At 41.1% G+C, this 27,670-nt stretch overlaps 1 protein-coding gene across 1 annotated transcript in view; it reads left to right on the top strand.

Annotated features, from left to right (window-relative positions):
- The first annotated feature begins 10,554 nt into the window (after positions 1–10,554).
- ATP8B4 (ATPase phospholipid transporting 8B4 (putative)) overlaps positions 10,555–27,670 on the top strand; it is a 154,976-nt gene continuing 137,860 nt past the window's right edge. Inside the window, 1 exon segment of the mRNA XM_065412715.1 lies at positions 10,555–10,824. Coding sequence (XP_065268787.1) covers positions 10,555–10,824 — 270 coding nt within the window.

Below are 27,670 nucleotides of genomic sequence, written 5' to 3'. Positions count from 1 at the left end.
TTTCTCACCTGTATATATTATTTATTTATTTAAAAACATTTTTGCTATTAACAAGCATGTTATCTCTGGAGACACAAATCCACATTTTGAGAACTGCAAAACTAAGCATCTGATAGTATCTTCTAGACTGAGCACTGAGTCCCATTGGGTAGATGGAAAGATTAACCTAAATACTCTATACAGTAGCCCCTGGAACCCAATAAGATTGGGTCCCTAATCCATGAACTATTGGAACTCATTTACAAAACTTTTCTTAAACATTACATGAATATATTGTCTCATACTACAGAATTAGAATTTATAATCCCTATTCCATGATGAGATATCTTTTAGCTATAATGCATCTTAATTAAAACTTAGGTTTTTTCCTCTAAAAGCATTTTATCAAAAAAATCCAATTTAAATTTAAAAAATCTGTTTTTATTTATTTATTTATTTATTTATTTTAAATTCTAGAATTTCTCAGGGTCGATAAAAATCAAACATTGCTTTCCAGCAGCTGCGAAAGTCAATCTCTTCCCCTTTTAATGAAAAGCCAATATACAGTTGGGCATCACTTAAACAGGCAAATTTTGAAAACAGTTTTGCTAAACTCATTGCTAATGTATTGCACCAAAGTTTCAGTGATGGCTTTCAAAACCTTGAAATGCCAGCGTCTTGTTTGTTTTGTGGGGAGACTGGTGCACTTTTTTTAAAGATAGCGTGGACACAGGAATGATTGCTTGTTTGTTGTCGTTTGGATATGCAGTAGTATCTGTTTTCAACAGTGAAAGCCCCCTGGGATGTTGTGTTGAATAACTAGCTCACTCAAGATACATGTTTTGGATGAATCACAGAAATACAAATATCTTTGAAAGTATGACTATATCTAAGGAAATGTCTGGAAAATGTCTCCAGATGTTACTGTCCTGAAGAGGATTTATAACTTTTCATAGCAGAATAAAGTATAAGGTAGAAATGATTTTTCACACAGATGGAAGACGGTAATTACTGCATGTTTCTTTGTTATTTTTATAGTGGTTGGCTTGGTCCTATTTATTCAAATATATAATTGCATTATATTTTTTGTCCTGTGTTCTGGGCTTTGTATATTTCTTGTCATGCAAAATGTAGAATAAGAACTCAAAGATTTAGGCTAGGACTTTCGAAGGAGCTTAAGGGAATTAGTAGGATGTAAAACAAAGACCAAAATGTTCTTGTTCTGTCGGAAGCGTAATGGTGAAGCGTGCTGTGTCTTTTTGCATTTTAAATTGACCTATCCTCAGCTAGATAGGTTTTTTTTTTTCTGCATACCATACAAATTAATATCCCCAGACTAGCAAAGCTCTGCGGCCTGCAGAGCCGTTCAGGATGTAGAAATGTCATTTTTCTAACTGAAAACTCTCAGACTGAACTAATAGGTATACAGTAGAACCTCAGAGCTACGAACACCAGAGTTATGAACTGACAGGTCAACCACACACCTCATTTGGAACGGGAAGTACGCAATCAGGCAGCAGCAGAGACAAAAAGAAAAGCAAGTACAGTGCTATGTTAAATGTAAACTACTAAAAAAATAAAGGGAAAGTTTAAAAAAAAGATTTGACATGGTAAGGAAACTTGTTTTCTGTGCTGGTTTCATTTAAAGTAAGATGATTAAAAGCAGCATTTTTCTTCTGCGTAGTAAAGTTTCAAAGCTGTATTAAGTCAATGTTCAGTTGCAAACTTTTGAAAGAACAACCATAATGTTTTGTTCAGAGTTACGAACGTTTCAGAGTTAATGAACGACCTCCATTTTTAAGGTGTTCATAACTCTGAGGTTATACTGTTCCCTGTTCTAGTGCACAGGGAAGCTTAATGCTACTTCTATTGTATGGGCTGTGGAAGTATATCCCTCAGAGGTTTAATTTTTTTTATTGATACATTATTAATTAGTTTCTCTCGTGGAGGAAGTCTTGTTTTGTCTGTCTTTAAAATACATTGGCTAAAGGTTAGGACTATTCAGTTTGATCTTGGTTTAGTAATTAAGTTTAGACAGTTTCGACTTTCTTCAGATTATACCCCTATATTTGCTTTGTTATTGGATTAAAGTGTGTTAATCTACATTTTTTGTTTCCTTTTAGAGCTGAGGTTACTTTTCTCTTATATACAGGTCTTGTCATGTTTTTTTAAAAGTGTCTATGCTGATTAAAGAAATGTATTGAGCTAGAAACACTTCTGTTAATGATAAACCAGTTGTGACCAGAAGAAGTTAATTGGCTGTTGTGGGCATCCTGTGGGAGATGAAATCATTTGAGTCAGATTATCAACAGTACAAAGAAGCATCTGTCCAATATGACAGAACTTTGTTATTGTTTGTTTTTTTTTAAATGTAGCATATCTGTAATGCTGCTGGTGAGTGTCCGAATAGACTGTTAGGAAGCAGGGCACAAACCTCAAATGGGCTGTGAGTTCTATACTTAGATTTTGCCAACCAGTTATCAAGTGTAAACTCCTCAGACACTATAACAGCCATAACATGGAGTCACAGACAGTCTCCTTGAGTATTCTGATCTGTCTCACCAGCCAGGTGAGTCTACCTTTGTGATAGAATCACAGCAATATTCAGGTTACTCCCAATCCCAAAGGACCAGTCACTTAACCCAGGTCAATTGTACCTTAGATCTCACACCAAAGACAATGCTTGTAGCCTGTCCTATAATAAAATATATGAAGATTTATTAAATAGTGTAGCAGCATCCCTGCAGGGCCCTCCTGGCTCCTGCCCCCGCTGGGCTGAGAAAGTCACACAGAGACCTTTTGGTGCAGTACCCACCTAGTGCTTTTATTTACAGGCTGTTCTCCCACCACCTTTCCACCATACAAGTAGTCCCCTTCTTGCAGTCCACTGGCAGGAGAGAGGGGGCAAGCTATCTCTTTCTGCTTCCCCTCACTGCCTTTCCTCTACTGCAGCTTTCCTCTTTCCAGCTCCACCCTGGCTTCCTTCCGCTGGGGCTCTTATCCAGCCTCAGCCTGATGAGGCAGCAGCTGTTTAAGCTTCCCCAATCAGGGCCAGGTGGTCTACCGAGCTCCAATTCACCTCCCTTAATTGGAGCTGGAGTGACAGACTGCTTAGCACCCTGTCACAAATAGGAAAAGAAAATAAGAGACTTATTTACAAGGTTAAAGCAGGTAAACATATATATACAAATCAGTTACAACCTTAAGTTTCAAAAGGTAATAGAAGCTTCTTTAATAAGCAAGCTCTAGATGTCCTTTAGGGCTAACCCAAAGTCCTTTGTACTCTTTAACATCCCACAATAGTCCATCTGATGTCGATGGACCTTTCCTGTTGGGAAGGATGTAACTCCTTCTGTTACAGATCAGCAGTTCACACTAATTAATGTGTGTCTCCTGTCTGATAATCACAGAAGCTTACAATACAACTGCTCAAATATTACCTTAGAATATGGGATACTGATGTTATGTGTGAGATTAATGCATGCAGCAATTCACAAGCATCCAATAAAGTCTAAACACTAAGCATATTCTCATAATTCTTATACCTGTTTTTAACAATACTAACACACAGATGAGTCAGATTGATTCCAGCTATGTATTTGTTAGTGTTCAGTTGAGACATGGTGATTTTGGCACGAGCTGGCACCTTGTTTGCCAGTATCACAATATCATCCTGTTACAGTGAGAAGAATAACTAACCTAATATAATGAGTTGTAACACCTTAAATTATAGGTAGGGCTGGTAGTGCTGCCTATTATTAAGGTTGCCTGACTCTTCCCATTGTAAGACCCTGTTTTCAGTTGCCTCTAACTTTGCCAAACTTTAATTGTTTGGGTTGACATTGTCCATGCTTGGTGTTTGCCTCAGGCTGAATTTTGTTTTGAAAATGTCAGCCAAAATAGTTGAGCTGTTTGTGAGGAAGTGGTTAAGGAAAGACACATTGTTTTGCCCATGTTAAAAAAATCCTAGTAGTCTTTTCTTTTAAATGTTTTGAAGCTGAGACTTAAAATTTGGCATGGGGTGGCCTTTGTGTCAGTGATGTGCCCTTTGCCATTGCTGTTAAAAATCTGCTCAAATTTGGCTAAACTGTAAGGGTTTGAAAGATCGCATTTTGCATGTGATTAGTAGAGACTTCTTTGATTTCAACATCTTAAATCTCTGAAGAGTCCATCCTCAAGCACATCCATCATTGAATGTGCTTGAGCCTCTCACAACTCCTAGTGCTGAACAGACTGTGTGTGCCATCCTCCCAGAGCAACTGAGCATGCTCCATCCCCTCACGGCTTCTACCTCTGGCTGGATTGTGCATGCATAATTCCCACAGAGTGACTGAGCATGCTCCTGCTCAGGGAAAAAGGGGTAAAGCTGGACTTCCTCTGTTATTGCTGCCTCCAGCTGCTCCAGGCCAAGGTGGGGCTGGGCAGTAGAACTGAGACCAGGGAGTTTGTCTCTCCAGTGCTCAGTGACCTCCCCACTGAGAATGGGCAGAAGAATCTGCCAACTAGAGCACACTTTCCTCCAGAGCTTGGGGTGGAACCCAAGATTCCTGTGTCTCACCATCCCACTGCTGTCCTCCGATATCTGTGAAACCCATGAGCATAGTTTGTGCCTCATTGCTCTCTAGGGCTGGTCCACATAGAAGATGACAACCTATGACTGCTATAGGTTATGCCATTAGATCAAGTGGCAGAGGTTTGTGTGGTGCATCTAAAGGTTTCAATCCTCCTGATGAACTATGGGGGTGTCAGTAATACAGATAATAAAGGTAGAAAGTATCAGGAAACAAATCATAATTATCTATCATCGAGTATGAAATCTAGTGAATATGAGTTTATCCAACCGTTGGACTGATATGTATATTGAAGACTTTACTGTAGATGAAAAATTATAATAATTACACAAACCTCTATTTCCTGCAGTTTTCAGTGGAAATACATAGGGTGAAACCATTAACTATCTGACATCTAGAGAATAGGTATTATATACTGAACTTGTTCTAACAGGAGTGAAATGATTTGCTTACATTTAAACTATTATATCTTTTATCTATTATCATTTGAATAATGGTCTGCTCAATAAATTAGCATGTGGTTATAAAATTAATCTGGTAGAGTAGAGTACAATCTGTCATATTGTCCCTGCAATGCAGGGGGAAACATGCTCAGCACTAACTTGTTATACCTCTTAAAAATAAAATATACTCCTTAAAATCTCTTCCTCTCTCCCTGACCTCCCTCACTGCCCTTCTGGTCGTAGCCAGTGGACAGGGAAGAATGCACTGGTGATGTTCCTAGTTACTTAGACATGACCCCTTCTGGGGTGTGTATATAATATTACTCTCCACCCCTTGCAGTCAGATAATCAGAAAGCCATTTTATGGTTGCCTCCTGTGTTGGGAGAGGGGCTTCCTGTGCTTCTGTTAAGTGAATTCCTTAAGGAAGAGACATAATTTAGCCCATAATCTCACCAGTGCATTTTGCCTCTTTAGTCAAGCATGAGAATACTAATGTGGCGTATTAAGCATATGCTTTTACATGACAGCAGAATGCACTGTCACTTTCTCTGTGAGAGGATTATTGGATTTTGTGAGATTAAAATTACTGCACATTTTGGTTTGTAGCACTGCAGGCATGGAGAGATCTGGGGTTAAATTTGAAACAGTAATTCCTGGAAACTGCAAAATAAAAAATCTCTCTCTCTAATATTGAGCTATCTAAAGTGTCTGAAGATTAGGTTTTTAAAAGTTGAACTATATTGGGACTTTAATAAAGAATTTTTTTGCTGCATTGAATGCTCCTAAAAGTAAACAAAGTGTTGTTTATATACTGATCTCTTATACTTTTGTTCTTAGCTCTGTTTGGTCTCCTAAACTACTATGTTTTTTTTTTCTTTTTTTCAGAGGAGGAGCGGAGGGTGAAAGCCAATGATCCTGAACATAATGAAAAATTTCAGTATGCTGTGAGTATAATGCATATTCAACATTGAAACCCTGCACAGTAAGGGGTATATTCACACATAAATGTATGGAGAGTTTTCAGTAATGTTGGGAAAATCCCAAAAGTTTTAGAGGTTTGGTTCAGATAAGTAGTCAAACGACTTATTTGAACTTCCTGGGTCTACACAGTTGAGCTGGAAATCTTTGACAGGGGACGTTAAATACCCAAGCTGACTCTACTTTTCTGTTTAATTAAATTTAGGGAAGTAATTTCTTTGTCTACTAATGGCAATTTCATTATTGTAACAAGTATTCATATCAATATCACCTGAGGAAGAGTTGACCTACTTACATTACACACATGGATTTAATCTAAAAACATGAGCCTGCTATGAGTAACATCTCATAGAACCCAGTGGACTCCTGTGAAAAGTGAAACATTAACCCTGTCACTCAGCACTGATTGACTTCTGTGCACTGCCATCCACTGGGGCATTCATAGTGTATAGGAATATTTTCACTTTTATAGGAGGAGGAGAGCTTATCATTCCCAAGAGAGAGAGTATTCAGTGTACGCATACATACGTGTTGTAACTCTCAGACTCCTCTAATCTTCACATATGCAATAAATTATTTCCTATCCTCCCCATGGACTGTAGCTTCCTCAGCTTAGTGTTTCTGAAATAATATATTGATAACTATAAATACATGTCATTGTAGCAACCTCTTTTGATTGTAGAGTGTCACTACTACACAACAAAGGGATTTTTTTTTGAGGGCATAGTTACTAAATTGGTAAATTTATTTGTCCTTGTTTTTTTTCTAATAGATCATCGACCATAATGTTTAGCCCACCTTCTCCCTATTGTCCTTTATAGTAATATATTGTGTTAAAGTTTTGAAATCCTGTCCTGACTCTTCTGCATTTGAAGTAAATGACATAATGGAACACTACAGTTCCTTTTTCGAAATCCAGGTTCACAGATGTTAGAGTATTTTTCATTCAGAAAATAGCTGATATGAAAATGATTAAAATAAAAACTCTTTCATGGTTTTGTAAAAATCGAGGTTTGATGGCACAGTCCTGATTTTATTTCGGAAAGTTGTGGTTTCTGTGGTACTTTTAAAAATTAAGTTTAATTTTTCAACAGGATAGCCAGATTTACCAATCTGGCATTTGTCTTTCCTTTCATTGTTATGTTTGCAATTTAAAATTAATTGTTGACTGACCTAATTTTAAAAATGACAAGCAGGATGACAGGTCTGAATTAGTCATGGAAAGTATCAGTAATTTGTTTTTGATATAGGTTTTTCATTATTAGCTGTTATTTGTTTGTTTTGAGACATCACTATAGTGACTGTTTGTCAGAGATTTATTACAAATAACTACACTTAGAAAAAAACTCCCTGCCCTCCAAAATATAATCAAGTGATGCAAATCAGTTCACAGTGTAAGTAATAATTATTCCTTTCCAAGCAGTTGAGCTCTAAATACCTGCAAGCAGTCAAACAAGCATTATCCTGTGTATTGTGCGAAATACTTTCTGCATTTGGCAATTCTAGTTATTTGGTAAACTAGAAAAAACCTGAAATGTTAGAAATCTACGTTGGTTTTATTTTCATCTTTTCTCAGTGGTTTACCTTGCAGCCCTCCTTCAAATGAACAGTAATTTACAAGCAAAGGCACATATCAAACCTATACATTAGTCTAAACTGTCGAGGGACTTGTTAGACAGCCCCAATCATTTTAAAAAAATTATTTTGAATATATTGGATTAAAAAAAAAAGAATAACTTGAAACCAAACACAGAACTGTGATTATCCTACTATCATTAGAAAGGGCTTTATGTTTTGCAGAAATTATTTTAGGATCACTGATCAGGCATTCATACCTAACAAAAGGACTCATCTAAACGTTAGGCTGTGGAAAATCCTATTTCACAATTGTATAGGTATCTGATAGTGGGGAGCCAAATGGTATGGTGATTTCAGGTGAATACATTTCCTCTTCCAGGGAGTCCTCCATTTCTAACAGTGCATGTACATAAATGTATACCCAGAACCTGTACAATTTTGATAGCTTTTTAAATCGCTCACTGCTGCAATGATTGGTGGCTGTTTTTTAAATGAAACATGCGAAGATTTTTAGACAAAGAGATAGATTGTAATAAATAGAGTTTGAGCCTAAACATGCATTTGAGCCTAACTGTCTTGATACGTGTCTCTTTAACGATGGACTTTAAGACCGTGGGCAAATTGCCAAGCAAATATTTGGATATATTATGCAAAATTGTGACTTTTTTGTGCTCCTTTAAGAGTAGAACACTGTCTTGAACTTAGAGGCCCAGAACACCAAAACATTACATAAAATGAACAGATCAAGCCAGAGAAATTACAAAACTTAGAAAGTAAACAAAGAACGAAGAAAAGTAAGTATGGTAGGTCTCTTGAAAGGATAGGAAAGGAGAAACCTAATTTTCATTAATAGACAGTTGACTGTAAAAGAACTAAATCTATAACTCTAACTAGAATGAATTTACCAAGACTAATAGTTTCAATACTTCCTGGAAAAACCACCAACTCCAACTGTTCCACAATGGTTTTTAATCTGGTTGCATAATTCCATTAATTGTCAAGTAGTGAGATATATTTTCACTTACACAGGAAGCTTATGACAATTTTATATTGTTCAGTTGATGTTCCACTTTTAGAGACTGAAATATAATGCATTTGGCTGTTTTGCTTTCTCTCTCTTTCCCTTAACTTTTCATAAATATTTCCATTGTTGTTATTATTAATGCACTTTAGAACATTCAAAATAAGCAGATCCTAAATTTCGTGTTTTAGTACTAAGCAGAACCTGTGAATGCTCTAATGAATGGTATGTCAGTGCAGCAGCTAGATGCCAGCCTCCCAGGCTGGGTAGATAGACTTGTGCTAGCAGGACTTGAACTAATGTGCTAAAAATAGCAGTATGGACATTGTGGCTTGGACTGGAGCTTGGGCTCTCAAACCTAGGGTGGTCAGGTGGGCATGAGAACCTGAGCATCTGCCCAAGTTGAATGTCTTCATTGATATTTTTAGTGTGCTAGCTCAAGCCGCACTAGCATGAGTCTCTACCCAGGCTGTGAGGCTTGCTCCCAGTGCCAGTGAAGATATACCCATAGACATATATATTCAGCCTTGGGGAATGCAACTGTCCTGCCCTTTCCAGTTAGATGGGAGGGAGATTTCAGTTTGGAGAAGTTTGAGAACCACTGCAAAGGCTATAAACAGATAAATGTTAACACTATACAGGAATTAAGAACTTGGATTGTACAGGAACAAAATGACATCCCATAGTTAAGAATATTACTCCTTCATATGTCAGGCAGTGTATTTTCAACATTTAAGGGTCAGAGTACCTGGCACATTATATACCTGTGAAGGTTTTCTGGACAAGGAAGAAACATAAAACATAAAAAGAAAAACATAAAGCATAAAAAGAAAAGATGGGAAACAGAACCCTCTCTAGCCAAACTTTAAAATGTTATTAGAAGAATGCCTATCATTACATTATTTTGAATTTGTATTCTCATTTTAACAAAACCATTTTGCATTTGGCCAAGCAAACAACTCCAAGATATACACTACTGTCAAATGAAATAGTTTGTTCTTAATTATCCATTTAGCAAATCCCCCAAACTTCCATTAAACTAAAGAGTGAATGTTCTCATATCTGATTGTAATGGTTTCTAAGTCTTCATTCATATGTTTCATTAGTATTTTTGAACCTTTTCCCCTTATTGCAATATTTAATTTCTCTTCTATAGCCATTCTTGTGTGATGTATTTCCATTGCAGTGTTAAGTGCTGGGTGAAACCTTGTTATGGGTAGTGTTAAAACCTCATTAAAACTGCAGTGTGAATGCTCCTTTTGCTTAAGATTGTTGTAAGAGACACTCAAAGGGCCACACCTAAAACAGGCCCTTACAGAGTCTGCTCAGAAACTAGCACCAGGTGGGTAGGGAGTTACACATCCTCCCATGGTCACAATACCCAGTGGATGTGTGAGTGAGTGAGGGAACACAAAAGCTGAGAGAGACTGAGGAGGAAGAAAGTAAAGCAGCAGACTGTGAGTACAGTATATGATGCCGGAAGAAGCTAGAGAGAGTTTTTGGGTTTGGTGCTGGCTAAAGTGGCTTAGGGCTGTAAGCAAAGAAATTGGTTCTTTTTGTTTTGGTTCCTGCTGCATTTGCAGAAGCAAGAGTTTGTACATTCCATGTAAACAAACAAGATTACATCAGAGAAAATACCAGACTCCACCAATTTCTCCTCCTAACTGGACCATCCCTAGGACCCCAAATTTTGACTAGCCACTCGGGTCAGAAAAGGGGCAACATTGATGTTAGCAGTGGGTTTCAGTTTTCAAGGTGAGAACTGAAAATGGAGGTGCTTGTAGAAATCAAAAATGACCAGTGTGATTTAAAGCAAGACCTAAAAGAGTAGCTGGAGACTTCACAAAAGGAATTAAAGTATAGCTGGAGGTTTGCCAGAAAGGGCTGAGAGATGACTTGCAGGCAGAGGTGAAATCTCTGGATCAACAACTATAAAGTATCTGCATAGATTGGGAAGCCTAGCTGCAAAACTCCTGGTCTGGAATGGTAAAACAGATTGATGAGGTGGCCAGCAATCTCACTGCTATAGACCAGAAGGTTTTCCATGAAATAGTGGAGACCAAGCAAGCTTTAGGCAATCTGGAACTTGCTAACCAAGATGAGTTGCAGAAAGGACTTAAGGAGCTGAAAATCAACTCCAGAAGGAAATCAAAGGGTCAGACCACAGTGGAAGGCAGCCGCCTGAATGAGGAATTGAACCAGCCAGAGAACTTGGATAAGACCAGACGTTTACAACAGTTTTCTACCCCATTTGTAAACAGCAGAGGCCCAGAGAGAGAGGGGTCTGGCTGTCCCAGCTCAGATAAAGCAAAAGCCCATTATCTTTGAGAAAAAAACTCCCTGGGACACTTATTTTGCTCAATTCAACATTATAGCTCAAATGAGTGACTAGGATGAGGGACAGAAAGGGGGTTTACTAGCAGCTAACTTGGGTGGCCCAACTCTGACTGTGCTGCAGAACTTACCCCAGAAAACAGTCTAAGTTATTAAATGAGCCCTCGGCATGCAGTTTGGTGCTAGCCATCTATCTGAGTTGGCCGGGCACAGCTAAGAGCAAAAAGGAGAGGGAAAGAAGAAATCCCACCTGAAATGGCAGAGGACTTGCATAAACTTGTGTGCCTGGCATACAAGGTACTACCAAGGCCCCCCAGCACCCTTGTTCCAGCACCTATGCAGGAGAGTAAGGAATTAGTCATTCAGGGGGATGGATCTGCCTCTTTGTCTAATTTGCAGGAGAGCCCATGTTCCTGGTCCATCCATTGGAACAATGGGGATGGTGTTGCAGGAATGGACCCCAGAGCAACTAAAAACTTCCTAAAGACCGAATCCTGATATTAGGATAGTGTCTTACTGGAAAATCAACTGGCAAATGCAGCCTCCCTGCCCATAAACCAGCTTGGGGAGCATAAATTAGTTTTTAGATTTGTCCGCATGAGAGGGAATTGGGTCTGGAGGAATCTGCTACAAGGGTGAATAATTTCACAAGAGGCTTTGGGTATGCATTCCTCATGTCCAAAAGTAAGTTTTACAACCTGGATGACTTTGTGCACTTTTTGGAATATGCTAGTTGTGTGTGAAATAATGTTCTCAAGTGGTAAGAATATAAAAAAAGGAGCAGGAGTGTTTTGTTCAATAGAACAAACTGCAATCAGCTGTCCAACGTTCATGAGCTCCCTCTCCAAAACTTTTCCTCACCCCATATCTTTTGCTGATTCCATTATTATATTTCTTTCTTTTCAAATCTAAAAAGAAAAGCTGGTAATACCTATCCCCCAGTAATACTGAGAGTGGTAATACTAGTGTAAACTAATGGTGTAAAGTGGTCTTCTGCTCTGAAAACTCACTGCAAAAATGGCATAATACATTTCTATGTTTGCTCTGCCTCTCAATGATTTGTGGATCAGATATGCTTAGTTTACAAGATAATAGAGGGTTTAACAGTCAGCCCTCCCCGTGCAACTTGGGATCTGAGAGTTTAGCTTTATTCTTTAATGACTTGTACATGGTCATATACTGTAAAAGTTTACAGGCCACATTCTGCCCTCACTTGCTCCTGGACAACACCATTGGAGTTGGAACTTAGTTAAGATTTCTGTTGATGATACATGAGCTGATAGAATCCAGCTATCTCTCTTGTTGAACTGTATTGATGCTGTAGGGCTGGCAGAAGTTAAAATTAGTATGAATTTATTTTATCCCAGATATTGTCCTGAATACATACAGGAAGTTGATCTATTGAGTAAGAAGTTGCCATTTTAATGCACTTTTAAACAATTCTGTCTTGCATTCACATGCAAAAATTCCAGTTATACTTATGTTCTTTATGCACAATGCCGCTACTTGGTTATAAATGAAAAGGTCTAAAATTACAGATAACGGAGAACCCTGGAAGGTATACGAAATCATGATTCTCCCTTAGGGCTCTGGTGCCATTCAGGAACTGTATATTGCTCAGGCAACACCATCACAGTTTAATTAAGACACGAGTGCCCCTTATGGGACTTACAGCATTGTGTTCACTCTGGAGCTGTGAGTTATCCTGTGCACGTATAACACAATCAGCTTTCCTTGGTGTTATCATTAGGGTTCTTGAAATAATATGAGATCTTAGGGCTCATTCTTGATGAATAGTGAGTCTATGACACTAATTATCTGAGTCCCTTGATAGTAGTGATTTACTTCAGTCGAATTAGCTTATCATGGTATATTCATTGCAGAATTTTAAAGGCATGGTGTCAGCATATAAATCATGTCTGAAAACACTTTATCATATGGTGAAAAGTAATTTGAATTTTCAACATTATTTCAGTTTGAACACTAAGGTGTTAGCCACAGAGATATGAAAGTTTACTTCCTGATCTCATTGTGTACATTTGTTAGTGTATGTTACAAAGCTTGTTAAAGATACCAGAGTACTGGATGGGTACTCTTTTATTGTTGTTTGCAAAAATTCAAATAAATAAAATCTCTTTTTTTTTTTTGACATTGAAAAGAGACTGCGCATTCCATTCTTGTTTCAGCTAGTCAGTTTCACTATATAAATTCCCATACACTATCACAATATGTTGTTGTTGGGTTTACAACACTGCCTGAGAATGTTTAAATAACCCAAATTCTTGTTTTCATTGGAATAGAACACGCATATCTATATGCTTTCAGTGCACAGCAGATTTTGTAATCTTTTCCCTTCTTTGCTACCACCATTTGCTTTGTAATAATATTGATTTAACTACTGTCTCTTGGGGAGGTGGATTAACTATGCCAATGGGAGAACCCCTCCCGTTGCTGTAGTGTGTCTACACTGAAGTGCTACAGCGGTACAGTTGCAGTGCTGCAGCTGTAGTGTTTCAAGTGTGGACAAGCCAAAAGTCCCTTCAAGTATAAAAGACCAGTTTCAAATTTCTTTGCTCATTGGAAAATGAATAATATGAGTATGTTAGTTTGGCTCTGTATGTAGCTGATATCAGATATTAGTGTTGCTAAGTATTAAAAACTATGTAATACTTTGTAATATTACTTCAGTATTAAGTAACTTGATAACCCCAACTTACTTCTCATTGTGAAACTACTTGCTTCACAATGAGTCACCAAATAATAAAATTACATTAAAAAAATGGCCTTCTCTTTTCCTCCCCACAATGATCTGTTTCTCCCCACTGCAGAGGTACTATAAATAGTGATGAAAAACAACATGGTCTCATTATTTTTGTTCTCATTATTTCCCTCTGTGGTGGCCATTCAGAGTAATCACAGCTTATGTTCGCATCTCTCCTTTGTAACATAAAGGAAAAATTCTCCTTCCTATGCCATAAAATAGAGACTTTTGCTTTGTTAACTTGCACTATTTTATTATACATAGTAACATTTTGTACCAGCCAATTTAATATTTTTAGTTTATTATTAGGTTTCCTGCTATTATATCTGCCACAGAGGGACAACCAGATATCAGTCATTGCTTAATTATGTGCCTGTGTATCAAGTGCCAAACTGGTTCAGTTGGTAGCATGCTTTCCTTTGAGTCTGAAGGTCAAAGGCTTAAGGATTTACACAGTCATGTATGATGGTAGAGCTAGCTGCTGATCTTTGGATGAGATGTTTATAGTGAGCTTCCTGCTGCCTGTTCTTCTAGCTGGACATTGGATATGCAGTTAAAAAAAATAATTAGTATTATTTTGAAGTAAAGGCTATTTGTTCTCTATAGGCTTTTGAGAGTAGCTTTGGTGTGCATGTGTATGTTAAATAATACCAAAGGCATTTGATGTCAGTTCCTAGCTTCGGTGTGAGAAAACAAGCATGAATTTGGAAAGAGAAGACTCTGAGAAGAAAGGATAAAATGGATCTCTTAATATTTAAAGACCTATAGAAGATGACTTAGCTGCTCTAGGTGAGCAGGAATGAAAATACCTTGAATTTACATGAGCTCTAAGTTGCTTGGCAAGGATGCATCCCCACACCTGCCCACCCCAGCTTTATATTCTATAAAGCACCAGTTCCTGTCTAGATGAAAGAATGATGGGCTAATTCCAGTAAAACTTTGGTTCATGTATGTGCCATTACGCAAACATTCTAAATATACTTTGATACTAGGTTAGTCAACTTTTTCATTGGAGTAACTAGGCAGGATTGTATTGAGAAATGCACCCTTTTTAGAGCTCTTACCTAGTATGTGCTTAAGGGAGTTAGGCACTCAAATTCCATTAAAAGTCAATTGGATTTGGACACCTAACTCCCTTATGCTCATTTGAAAAGACCAGCTGTAGAATTTATCCAAATATGAGGGGATTTAATAGAGCCAAAAGGGTATAAGAGTGTTTGCAATAGAAGTCCCCTATATTGCAAAAACTTAAACTTGTGCTTAATTTTTCACACTGTGAGTAATCCCTTTTAAGTCATTGGGTCTACTCATAGGGTAAGTTTCATGGGGTTTAGAGTGCAGTTCAGACCAGTGAGGAGTTGTCACCTCTTACCTGCAATCCTGAGCATCTCACAAGACTTTGGTACTGTTACTCCCCAGCCTGGGATGCTCACAGTCATCAAACAAGCATGCAGATCATGCTGAGTGTCTACGTGCGATGCAGCCAGCCCTGGTTCAGCAACTCTGACCCCAGCAGCCTGTCTGCAGCCTCACTCTGGCTTCCACCAGCCTGGGTTACAACTAGCAAGGTGACCCCAACATATTTCCAGTCCTGAATTTTCCCCAAACCGTGTGCTCTGCAATGTCCAGCCCTCTCTTGGACTGTTCAGAGAAATAACAAGGTTCATTTGTTCCTTTAAAGAGACCAAAGCACATCACAGCTTATTAACTTAACTGGCTAAATACACCCTTCCTGCAAACACAGCGTTGAGTAGGTTTATAGTAAAAATAAAACAAATTTATTAACAGGACATAGGTTAAGTGATGCCAAGTAAAAGGAATATTAGAAAGGGTCTCAAGCAAATAAAAGTGAAATTATGCATCTAAAAGTCTAAAACTTAATCTATCAAGGGACAGGCTTTGTTCAAGATGGCTTTTCTCATCCACAGTCTTCCAGCAAGATGGTGTCTGACCCCCTCCTCAGTCAGAATCTTCTCCAGAAGCCCAAAAGTGCTGGTTCCTTTGTCTTCTTAGGTGAAAGAGCTTGCTTAAGCAGGTCTCTCAGCTATATTCAGTTTCCAGAAACTTCAACCTCTCCTTGGTTGAAGCACCCATCTTTCTGAGGTTGCAAGAGGTCTGGTCTCTGATATCTGTTTAGTGATGGATTAAGAAGTTGGCTTCTGTCCTTGCTTATAACTTCAATGACTTTGTTTCAAGAGGCAGGATGATTTCATGCTGTTCTTCCCTTCCTGTGGGCGTCCTATCACCTTGTACATACATGGGGTTTCCATTGTTTTGTTTCCACCATGCTTAATTTACATAGGAGACCGGTGGATGCCTTCTTTGCTGCCTGGGAGGGAGTCCCTGTTTGGCCACAGACTTTAAAGCATAATATCATTAAGTATCCATATTCTCTCATATAGTGTTAATATATACATTTCACAATTATATTAATCACCAGAGTGTCATTTGCTTTCAGAAAAGACCTCACTCTATACAATTTTATAATACAGTAATGTTGTATACAATCTGTTGATTCAATTGCTTACACTTGAGGTTCGGCCCCCTGTCTTTATAGACCAGTAAACCTTTGAAATGGATTCTTCTGAGCGTCATCACTCAAAGTAAAGTTTATTCAAGCTGTGAGGAAGGTGACATGGAGTCTGGTGGTGAAGGAAGCTCCATGCTCTTTCTTCCCCCGCTGGTGTTTGCTAAAATGCAAATTGTTCTGCTTCTGGCAATTCCCCGCCACCCTTTGTTGGTTTGATGGCCCTGTTTACTGCTTATATGTAAATATACCTTAATTATCTCTGCCTGATGATCGGGCACATTCCTTTGTCTAGGGCAGACCTGTTTACCAACATCCCCTGATACGCCTGGCTTAAACATAGTTTAGTCATGACTCCAGCTTATATCCATACATCACACAAGAATATTATTAATGATCAGAGAGTTGTTAGTTTTCAACTGATACCTCACAAGGCAAATTTTGTACAAAGATTATTACAGTAGTAGGTAGGGTGTAAATACAGGGGTGCTTAGAGTCACAGTAAGCATGTGCGTAAATCTTTGTGGGATCACTGACTAACAGTTAAATATTTGTAAGCCGCAAGTCACCTTTTGGTTTATGATCCTCAATTCTTTTCTCATCTCAATAATTTGTTTTGCAATGTTACTTGGACTAGGTTAGCCTACTGATGTATTTCAATCTCTCTGAGAGATGGGAGTGAGAGTTCGATACTATCTGGGGAATAAAAGTTAGAACATTTGGGAGGAAAAAATTAAGGGTTAACAAATACATAGGTAAAAAGTGTTTGGGCATTGTGATGTTATGAGTGTAATATAATATCTCAGTGAAAGGTGAGAGGGCCAGAAAGAGTTAATTAACTCACGGACTGACCTGACCCATGGCTGACCTGTAGAGACTGGTTAGGAAGATAGGTAAATGAATAGAGCTTTGAAATGTAAGTCTGTATTGTTAGAGGTAGAAGGGTAGGTGTTTGCTCAGGTCTTTTGATGTAAGCAAAGAAGTCTTGTCTATTGCTATAGCTTTAATTCGAAGATCAAAGAAGGAATATTAACATTTATGATGATACTTGAGTGAAATAGTATTATTCTCTGTATGTCTCTTTGAAGGTTGTGGTAACCTGTATCTGAACTGTTTAATGGATAAATTATCCTGTGCTAATTGTCATGATGTTTAGAAGAAGGAAAGTTGAGCCTATTGTTTTCTCAGGCCAAAAGGCTGCTAGAAATGTATAAAAACCTTGGGACGCGATCCTTCTGCATCTCAGATCTGCTTTGGGTTTCAAGAGGGGGAAACCTTAAGCCATAAGGATTGAGATCCCCAGGCATTGACTGGAGCCACCCTGAATATGGACATTGGACTATAACCTATGGACTATATCTAAAAGGACTTTTTGCAACTACAAGCTCACCTCTGCTATGTATCTAAACTGCAAGAATTGAAGTCAAGTCTGTATATATATTAATCTTTTAACCAACACTCTCTCTTTTTTCAAATAAATTTTAGTTTAGTTAACAAGAATTGACTATAGTGTGTATTTTGGGTAAGATCTAAGTTATAATTGGACCTGGGTATGTGGCTGATCCTTTGGGATTGGAAGAACCTTTTCTTTTATATGATGAGATAAGATTTTCAGTAATCATCATCATATCTGACAGGTGTGTCTGGATGGAGGCCTGAGGCTGGGTACTTTAAGGGAACTGTGTTGTTTGAACTTCTGAGTAACCAGTGAGGTACTATAGAAGCTGTTTTGTGCTGGTTTGGTAAACCTAAGTATTGGAATATCCACCAGCTTTTGGGGTTTGTCTGCCCTGTTTTGTTTGCAGTTCACCCTGATTGAGTGACCTCAGCTGACTCCCACGGGCAGCACCGTCACAGTGGCGGAGTCGTGCAAGGATCCACAGAACCAGGTCAATTAAGCTTTGGGTCAGAACCCCATGCTATCCAAATTTGAAATTTGGTATTGAGCGTTTGGTTGGTTAAAGAGCAGTTGTAATGGATGAGCAAAGAGCATATGAGGGTCTTGACAAAAAAGCCCTGGAAGATTTGTGCTGGCTTGGTAAATCTAAATATTGGAATATCCATCAGCGTTTGGGGTTTGTCTTGCCTGTTTTGTTTGCAGTTCACCCTGATTGAATGACCTCAGCTGGCTCCCACAGGCAGCACCGTCACAGGCATACTGCTATAAAGATATTAAGGCCAGATTGTGTCTGGGTGATGGGGAAAGTAGAAGGACTATAATGCAGACTCATCCTTTTCTCCCTCCCCTCCATGGAAGGGCTAGGCCTCTAACAGTCCTTAGTCTTGGAGAAAATTCACTTCTAGGGCCCCTGCAGTGCAAGTCAGTCCAAAGAAAGCAGCAAATAGCAGAGGGGTTGGGACATGGTCCTACCGTCTCTGTTTCAACCTATGGAACTGTCCAGGTGATGCAGGGGGGAGTTTGCTGCACCATCCAAAGAGTGGTGCAGCTTAAACAGTCCCTTGATTCCTAGGTAGCCTGGAGGAACCATGGTGTCTCCTGAGGCATAATCCCTCCCAGAGCTCCCCCAGGGTGACACTTGTGAGCCACAGTCTCTCCTGTAATTGGAAGTTATCATTACAGTTTGAAAGTGACTAAGGGTATGTCTACACTACGAACTTAGGTCGATTTAATATAAGTTGATTTTTTTAGAAATCGATTTGATATAGTCGATTGCTCTGCTCACTGTCACTGTACATCTCCTGGGTGCTGCTTGCAGACGCGGTACTGCAGTGCTACACAGCAGCAGCTCCTTACCTTTGCAAGTTAGCGAAGATGGTTAGCAGCCGTATTGTACCGTCTGCTGCTGTCTCCTGGTTCCTCCTGGCCGGCCTTGATGAGGTCAGTCAGGGGCTCCTGGGCAGACATGGGTGCTCCTGGCCGGCCTCAGTGAGGTCGGTCGGGGGCGCCTGGACATAAATGGGCGTGACTCCAGGTCATTCCCTTCTTTAAGTTTCATCTAATGGAGATTCAGTCTTGCCTGGAATATCAGGCAAGTCTACCAAAGAACAAGAGAGGCAAACGGCTGCTCCGGATCAGAGCCCCAGACATCCTGTTTCTATGATGAGCTGCAACCTACAACTACCCCACCCCTGTGCTTCCCTCCTCCCCCACCCCTCCCGGGCTACCTTGGCAGTTATCCCCCCATTTGTGTGATGAATTAATAAAGAATGCATGAATTTGAAACAACACTGACTTTATTGCCTCTGCAAGCAGAGATCAAAGGGGGAGGGGAGGGCGGTTGGCTTACAGGGAAGTAGAGTGAACCACCATTCTGCACTTGCTCAGCCTATAGTTGAACTGCTCCTTACTACTGTCCAGGCTTCATGAGCCATGGGAGCAAGGGATAGGCTGGGGTAGGTGCGACCGCGTGGTGCTGCCGACTGGGAGAGCAGCCTGAGGCACAAGCCTCCAGCTGGCATGATATTCCGGGCAGGACTGAATCTCCATGAGATGAAACTTAAAGAAGAGAATGACCTGGAGTCATTCTCATTTATGTCCAGGCGCCCCCGACCGACCTCACCGAGGCCGGCCAGGAGCACCCAGGTCTGCCCAGGTGCCCCCGACCAACCTACCTGAGGTCGGCCAGGAGCACCCACGGGACAATGACGATGGCTAGCAATCGTATTCTACCGTCTGCCATCCGCAGGGCAAGGCAAGGGGATGCTTCTGTGTAGCACTGCAGTACCGCGTCTGCCAGCAGCACCCAGGAGACATACGGTGACAGTGAGCTGAGCGGGCTCCATGCTTGCCGTGGTATGTCATCTGCACGGGTAACCCAGGAAAAAAGGTGAGAAATGATTTTTTTGCCGTTGCTTTTACGAGGGGGGGGGGGCTGACGACATGTACCCAGAACCACCTGCAACAAGGTTTTTGCCCCATCAGGCATTGGGAGCGCAACCCAGAATTCCAATGGGCGGCGGAGACTGCGGGAACAGTACAGTAAGCCAACCCTGTAAGCGATGTCATCAGTCGCCCCTCCGTCAGTGAGAGCAATGGCTGAGAATCGTTTCGCGCCTTTTTTCCATGCAGACGCCATACCACGGCAAGCATGGAGCCCGCTCACATCGCCGCGGCGGTTATGGGCACTGTAAACACCACACGCTTTATTCTGCAGTGTATGCAGCACCAGAGCCTGCAAAAGCAGGCGAGGAGGTGATGGCAGTGCAGTGACGAGAGTGATGAGGACATGGACACAGACTTCTCTCAAAGCACGGGCCCCAGCAATTTGGCCATCCTGGTGGCAATGGGGCAGGCTCATGCCATGGAACGCCGATTCTGGGCCCGGGAAACAAGCACAGACTGGTAGGACCACATAGTGTTGGAGGTCTGGGATGATTCCCAGTGGCTGCGAAACTTTCGCATGCGTAAGGGCACTTTCATGGAACTTTGTGACTTGCTTTCCCCTGCCCTGAAGCACAAGAATACCAAGATGAGAGCAGCCCTCACAGTTCACAAGCGAGTGGCAATAGCCCTGTGGAAGCTTGCAACGCCAGACAGCTACCGGTCAGTTGGGAATCAATTCAGAGTGGGCAAATCTACTATGGGGGCTGCTGTGATCCAAGTAGCCAACGCAATCACTGAGCTGCTGCTATCAAGGGTAGTGACTCTGGGAAATGTGCAGGTCATAGTGGATGGCTTTGCTGCAATGGGATTCCCTAACTGTGGTGGGGCGATAGACGCAACGCATATCCCTATCTTGGCACCGGACCACCAAGGCAGCCAGTACATAAACTGCAAGGGGTACTTTTCAATGGGGCTGCAAGCACTGGTGGATCACAAGGGACGCTTCACCAACATCAACGTGGGATGGCCAGGAAAGGTACATGACGCTCGCATCTTCAGGAACTCTAGTCTGTTTGAACAGCTGGAGAAAGGGACTTACTTTCCAGACCAGAAAATAACCATTGGGGATGTTGAAATGCCTATAGTTATCCTTGGGGACCCAGCCTACCCCTTAATGCCATGGCTCATGAAGCCATACACAGGCACCCTGGACAGTAGACAGGAGCTGTTCAACTATAGGCTGAGCAAGTGCAGAATGGTGGTAGAATGTGCCTTTGGACATTTAAAAGCGCTCTGGTGCAGTTTACTGACTCGGTTAGACCTCAGTGAAACCAATATTCCCATTGTTATTACTGCTTGCTGTGTGCTCCACAATATCTGTGAGAGTAAGGGGGAGACATTTATGGCGGGGTGGGAGGTTGAGGCAAATCGCCTGGCCACTGATTATGCACAGCCAGACACCAGGGCAGTTAGAAGAGCGCAGCAGGGCGCGCTGCGCATCAGAGAAGCTTTGAAAACTAGTTTCATGACTGGCCAGGCTACGGTGTAAAAGTTCTGTTTGTTTATCCTTGATGAAAACCTGCCCCCTTGGTTCACTCTACTTCCCTGTAAGCCAAACGCCCTCCCTTCCCCCCTTTGATCACCGCTTGCAGAGGCAATAAAGTCATTGCTGTTTCAAATTCATGCTTTCTTTATTAATTCGTCACACAAATGGGGGGATAACTGCCAAGGTAGCCGGGGAGGGGTGGTGGAGGAGGGAAGGACAAGGCCACACTGCACTTCAAAACTTATTTATTGAATGCCAGTTTTCTGTTGCTTGGGCAGTCCTCTGGGGTGGAGTGGCTGGGTACCCAGAGGCCCCCCCACTGCGTTCTTGGGTGTCTGGATGAGGAGGCTATGGAACTTGGGGAGGAGGGTGGTTGGTTACACAGGGACTGCAATGGCAGTCTGTGGTCCTGCTGCCTGTCCTGCACCTCAGCAATACGCCGGAGAATATCAGTTTGATCCTCCAGTAGCCTGAGCATTGCTTCCTGCCTCCTTTCATCACGCTGACGCCACCTATCATCTTGATCCCGCCACCTTTCCTCTTGCTCCTGCCACCCGTCCTTGCATTCATTTTGTGCTTTCCTGCACTCTGACATTGTCTGCCTCCACGCATTCTGCTGGGCTCTTTCAGTGTGGGAGGACTGCATGAGCTCAGAGAACATTTCATCGCGAGTGCATTTTTTTCGCCTTCTAATCTTCGCCAGCCTCTGGGATGGAGATGATACGGGGAGCGGTGAAACATTTGCAGCTGCGGGAGGAAAAAAAGGGAGAGTAGTATTTAAAAAGACACATTTTAGAGACCAATGGGTTGACTCTTTCACGGTGAACCAAGCTATTAACATTACATAGCATGTGTGCTTTCTTTACAAGGTCGCATTTTGCCTCTTATATTGAGGGCCTGCCGATTTGGTGTGAGAAATCACACACGCAGGGCTGGTGGGCAACAGAATTCGGCTTGCAGGCAGACATGGTAAGCCACAGTCTTTTGGCTTCTTTAACCTTCATAACATGTGGGAATGGTTTCAAACAGTAGCGCCCTCATGTCCCATACCAAGCACGCGTTGGGTTGGCCATTTAAAAGGAGGGGCTGCGGTTTTCGGGTTAACATGCAGCACAAACCCAACTAAACCCCTCCACCCCACCCTATTCTCTGGGATGATCGCTTCACCCCTCCCCCCACCGCGTGGCGCACAGCGGGAATGATTTCTGTTCAGCCACAGGCAAACAGCCCAGCAGGAACGGCCACCTCTGAATATCCCCTTAATAAAATTCCCCTATTTCAACCAGGTGACCATGAATGATATCACTCTCCTGAGGATAACACAGAGAGATAAAGAACGGATGTTGCTTGAATGCCAGCAAACACCGGGACCATATGCTGCCATGCTTTGTTATGCAATGATTCCAGACTACGTGCTACTGGCCTGGCGTGGTAATGGAGGACAGAATAAGGCTGCCCTCCCCAGAAACCTTTTGCAAAGGCTTTGGGAGTACATCCAGGATTGCTTCATTGAGATGTCCCTGGAGGATTTACGCTCCATCCCCATACACGTTAACAGAATTTTCCAGTAGCTGTACTGGCCGCGAGTGCATCCCAAGTCTTCAGGGCAAATTAATCATTAAACACGCTTGCTTTTAAACCATGTACAATATTTACAAAGGTACACTCACCAGAGGTCCCTTCTCCGCCTTCTAAGTCTGAGAGCCTGCCTTCGGTGGGTTGGAAGGGTACTAGATCCAGGGTGAAAAACAGTTCCTGGCTGTCGGGGAAAACAGTTTCTCCGCTTGCTTGCTGTGCGCTATCTTCAACCTCCTCCTCATCATCTTCCTCGTCCCCAAAATCCTCATCCCTGTTGCGTGAGAATCCATTGACGGAGTCCACGCACAGGGCTGGGGTAGTTGTAGGGGCACCCCCTAGAATGGCATGCAGCTCCTCATAGAAGCGGCATGTCTGGGGCTCTGATCCGGAGCGGCCGTTTGCCTCTCTGTTTTTTTGGTAGGCTTGCCTCAGCTCCTTAAGTTTCACGCGGCACTGCTGCGGGTCCCTGTTATAGCCTCTGTCCTTCATGCCCTTGGAGATTTTTTTCAAATGTTTTGGCATTTTGTCTTTTAGAATGGAGTTCTGATAGCACTGATTCGTCTCCCCATACAGCAATCAGATCCAGTACCTCCCGTTCGGTCCATGCTGGAGCTGTTTTGCGATTCTGGGACTCCATGGTCACCTTTGCTGATGAGCTCTGCATGGTCACCTGTGCCGATCAGCTCGCCACAGTGGCCAAACAGGAAATGAAATTCAAAAGTTCGCGGGGCTTTTCCTGTCTACCTGGCCAGTGCATCTGAGTTGAGAGTGCTGTCCAGAGCGGTCACAATGGAGCACTCTGGGATAGCTCCCAGAGGCCAATACCGTCGAATTGCGTCCACATTACCCCAAATTCGACCCAGCAGGGTCATTTCAGCGCTAATCCCCTCATCGGGGAGGAGTACAGAAATAGATTTTAAGAGCCCTTTAAGTCGACAAAAATGGCTTTGTCGTGTGGACGGGTGCAGGGTTAAATCGATCTAATTTTTTTAAAATTATTTTAATGCTGCTAAATTTGACCTAAACTCGTAGTGTAGACCAGGGCTAATTAGCAAGTAGGGATGCCATTTGTTAAATAAAATTCTGCTAATGGCAAATAGTTGCTTGATAGCTTTAGCTGAATTATGCCCTGTGAACCCAAAGTCAGACATGGTGAAAGCAGGTGAAACGCTTCTGAAGTCAGTGGAGTTGAACCCATTTAGACCAGGTCTGAATTTGGCTCTAAATGTTCCCTGTCTGTTTTGTAGGTATAGGCAATACAGTAAGAATACATTTCTTTTTAGGCACTAGGAGGTTGATGCTTTATGTCCTTTATTACATATGTATGTTTATCAATTGTTTGTGAATATATTGATACAGGGCTTCTCATCTTCCTCTCCAGCTATGTCATTCTTGAAAGAAAAAATTGCTTGCTAGTATGGGAAAGTTCTTGTACAACGTATGCTGTTTAGAGTGTCTTGGAGGAAATAAACCACACAGTAACTAAATTAGTCTCAAAGGGAAATTTAATTTGTTCCCCAAGGAATTCTTCAAAATCAGAGCTTTGTAGATAAATTTCAGTTTGAAGACCATTTGCGTACACCGCAATTACAGTTAGAAACCAGGAATGATAATTCAATGACGCAGTGCTCAGAGGATTGTGCAAGACTAATAACACTCGCTAACAACATTTTTGTAATGAAAATGTGGCTAGAAAATATTTATAAACCAGGTTTCCCTGTGTAAATTATGGGTAGGAAATTAGACTCCTGAGACGAGAGAGACGGTGTTCTCCGTAGATCCAAAAGACTGAAAGTGACTGTGCTAGTTGATTGAATTAATGCCCGTAGAGCTGAAGAATATTTTTCTACTTTGAATAATCTAAGTAGATCTGGTTATAAAACAAACAAAATCAAGACATTAAAAATATTCTTCTGCTACGTGGTGACATTTTCCAATAATCTCTAAATCAAGGTATTATTACTGAGTACTACAGGTAAGAATACTTTTGTTTTATCTTGACTGTGCCCTTTTAAGATAATCAGTTAATATCATGAGATGGACTAGAATAACTTGTCTGTGCTCTTAACACACTATCCCTTACTAGTTAACATATTGTTTATTCTTTGTATTACCACAGCTTGCTAAACATATTTTGCTACTGTGGCTTGTTAAACATAGTTAGCACACATGTGCCCCAGTCTGGCTGTGGCGAGGAAGAGAAGGCAAGTTTCTGGGAAATGTTAGACACTGCTTTTCAGCAAATTCTAGAAAATGAAATCGTTATTGGTGCCAATTTAAATAGGAATGTTGGAAGAGACATGCATGGATATAGTAGCGTACGTAGTGGCCAGGGCTATGGAACTTTAAATGATGAAGGAGAAAGCATAGTGCAACTGGCACAAGCTTGTGACCTAATAGTTTCCAACACATTTTTTATGAAAAGAGACGACTATCTTATTACTTACAAGAGTAGAAAGACTAGAAGCCAGATTGACTGACTACTTTCTTGCTTCCTGACAGGAAATAAAAGATATAACAGACTGCAAGGTGATTGCAGGAGACAGTCATTGATTTATATAATGTCGTCATGATATTTTTCTGTTTTATTGTCTATCCTTTTTCTAGTGATTCCTAACATTCTGTTAGCTTTTCTGACTGCTACTGCACGTTGAGCAGATGTTTTCAGAGAAGTCGTCATGATGACTCCAAAATCTTTTCTTGAGTGTTAACAGCTAATTTGGACCCCTTCATTTTGTATCTATAGTTGGGATTAAGTTTTTCAATGTGCATTACTTTGCACTTATCAACACTGAATTTCATCTGCCATTTTGTTGCCCCTTCACCCAGTTTTGTGAGATCCCTTTGTAACTCTTCGCAGTCAGTTTTGGACTTAACGATCTTCAGTAATTTTGTATCATTTGCAAATGTCGCCTCTCCCTGTTCACCCCCTTTTCCAGATAATTTATGAATATGTTGAACAGCACAGGTGCCAGTACAGATCCTTGGGGGACCCTGTTATTTCCCTTTCTCCATTGTGAAAAAGACCATTTATTCTTACTGTTTACTGTCTTTTAACCAGTAACTGACTCATGAGAGGACCTTTCCTCTTATCCCATGATTGCTTAGTTTGCTTAAGAGTCTTTGATGTGGGACCTTGTCAAAGGCTTTCTGAAGGTCCAAGTACACTATATCAACTGGATCACCGTGTCCATGTGCTTGTTGATGCCCTCAGGGAATTTTAATAGATTGATGAGGAAAGATTTCCCTTTACAAAAGCTGAGTTGACTCTTCCCCAACATATTGTGTTCCTCTAGGTGTCTGATAATTCTGTTCTTTACTATAGTTTCAATCAATTTAGCGGGTACTGAAGTTAGGATTACTGATTTGTAATAGCCAGGATCGCCTCTGGAGCCTCTTTTAAAAATTGGCGTTACATTAACTATCATCCAGTCATCTGATACAGAAGCTGATTTAAGTGAAAGGTTATTTACTACAGTTAGTAGCTCTGAAATTTCAAATTTGAGTTCCTTTAGAACTTTTGGGTGAATACCATCTGGTCCTGGTGACTTATTACTGCTTAATTTATCATTTGTTCCAGAACTTCCTCTACTGATACCTCAATCTGGGATAGTTCGTCAGATTTGTCATCTAAAAGAATGGCTCAGGTCTGGCAATCTCCCTCACATCCTCTGCATTGAAGACCAGTGCAAAGAACTCATTTAGTTGGAATTTAATTAACAATTCTGTTGATGATGCTTGAGCCAGAATAAATACCAAATTCTTTGTCCCACAGCTGTACTGCCTATGCATTTATAAAAGGAATTAAAAAATAGTAAGCCCCACCGCCTGTGTTTATCACTAACGTAAAAAGAGCTGAAAACGTACAGGCAGCAAAGTAATTAAGTATCATTTTTACAGACTTGCTTTTCAGAGTAGAACCACATTGTAAAAACTGGGGGGAGTGTCTTTAAGCGGTCTGCAGAATGGTTGAGTACATACATCAAGATGAGAAATTACTAAATAGTGCTCCGGGGGGGCGGGGCTGTGCACTCCTTCTGATCAAAGCAAGTTCAGTATAACGCGGTAAGATTTTTTGGCTCCCGAGGACAGCGTTATATCGGGGTAGAGGTGTATATTGAAAGCAATAATAGATAAGTATTCGTATACCAAATATATGGCCATCTGCTGGCTATCTAAAAAAATGCCCGCAAAATAGACACACATTGAAGCTGCAAAAGCATCATACATTGTGTCCATAGTCTGACCAGCAGTGGCTCCTTGTGATTGTAGGCTCCCAAACTATTGACTCAGCAGATAAGTTCTCCTAAAAGAAAGAAGAATCTGCATGGGTCAGGAACCATAAGCACACTAATGTAGCCCTGCCAGGAAAAACCCCTTTTGGTTCTTGTCACGTGTTTTCTGCATGGATTTTTTGGGGGGAGCCAGTATCTCTGCATGTAGAACTTCTGCCCCATATTCCTCCTCTGTTTGTGGGTTTCATTGTATTCGTGTGGCAGCCAGATTTTAGCCTACAGTATCCACTCAGTGATTCAGGATAGCATCTAATGTATGTCTGTATGTATCTAT

The sequence above is a fragment of the Emys orbicularis genome, chromosome 10 (assembly GCF_028017835.1).
Source record: "Emys orbicularis isolate rEmyOrb1 chromosome 10, rEmyOrb1.hap1, whole genome shotgun sequence".
NCBI lineage: Eukaryota > Metazoa > Chordata > Testudines > Emydidae > Emys > Emys orbicularis.
This window is presented reverse-complemented; position numbering and strand designations above follow the sequence as displayed.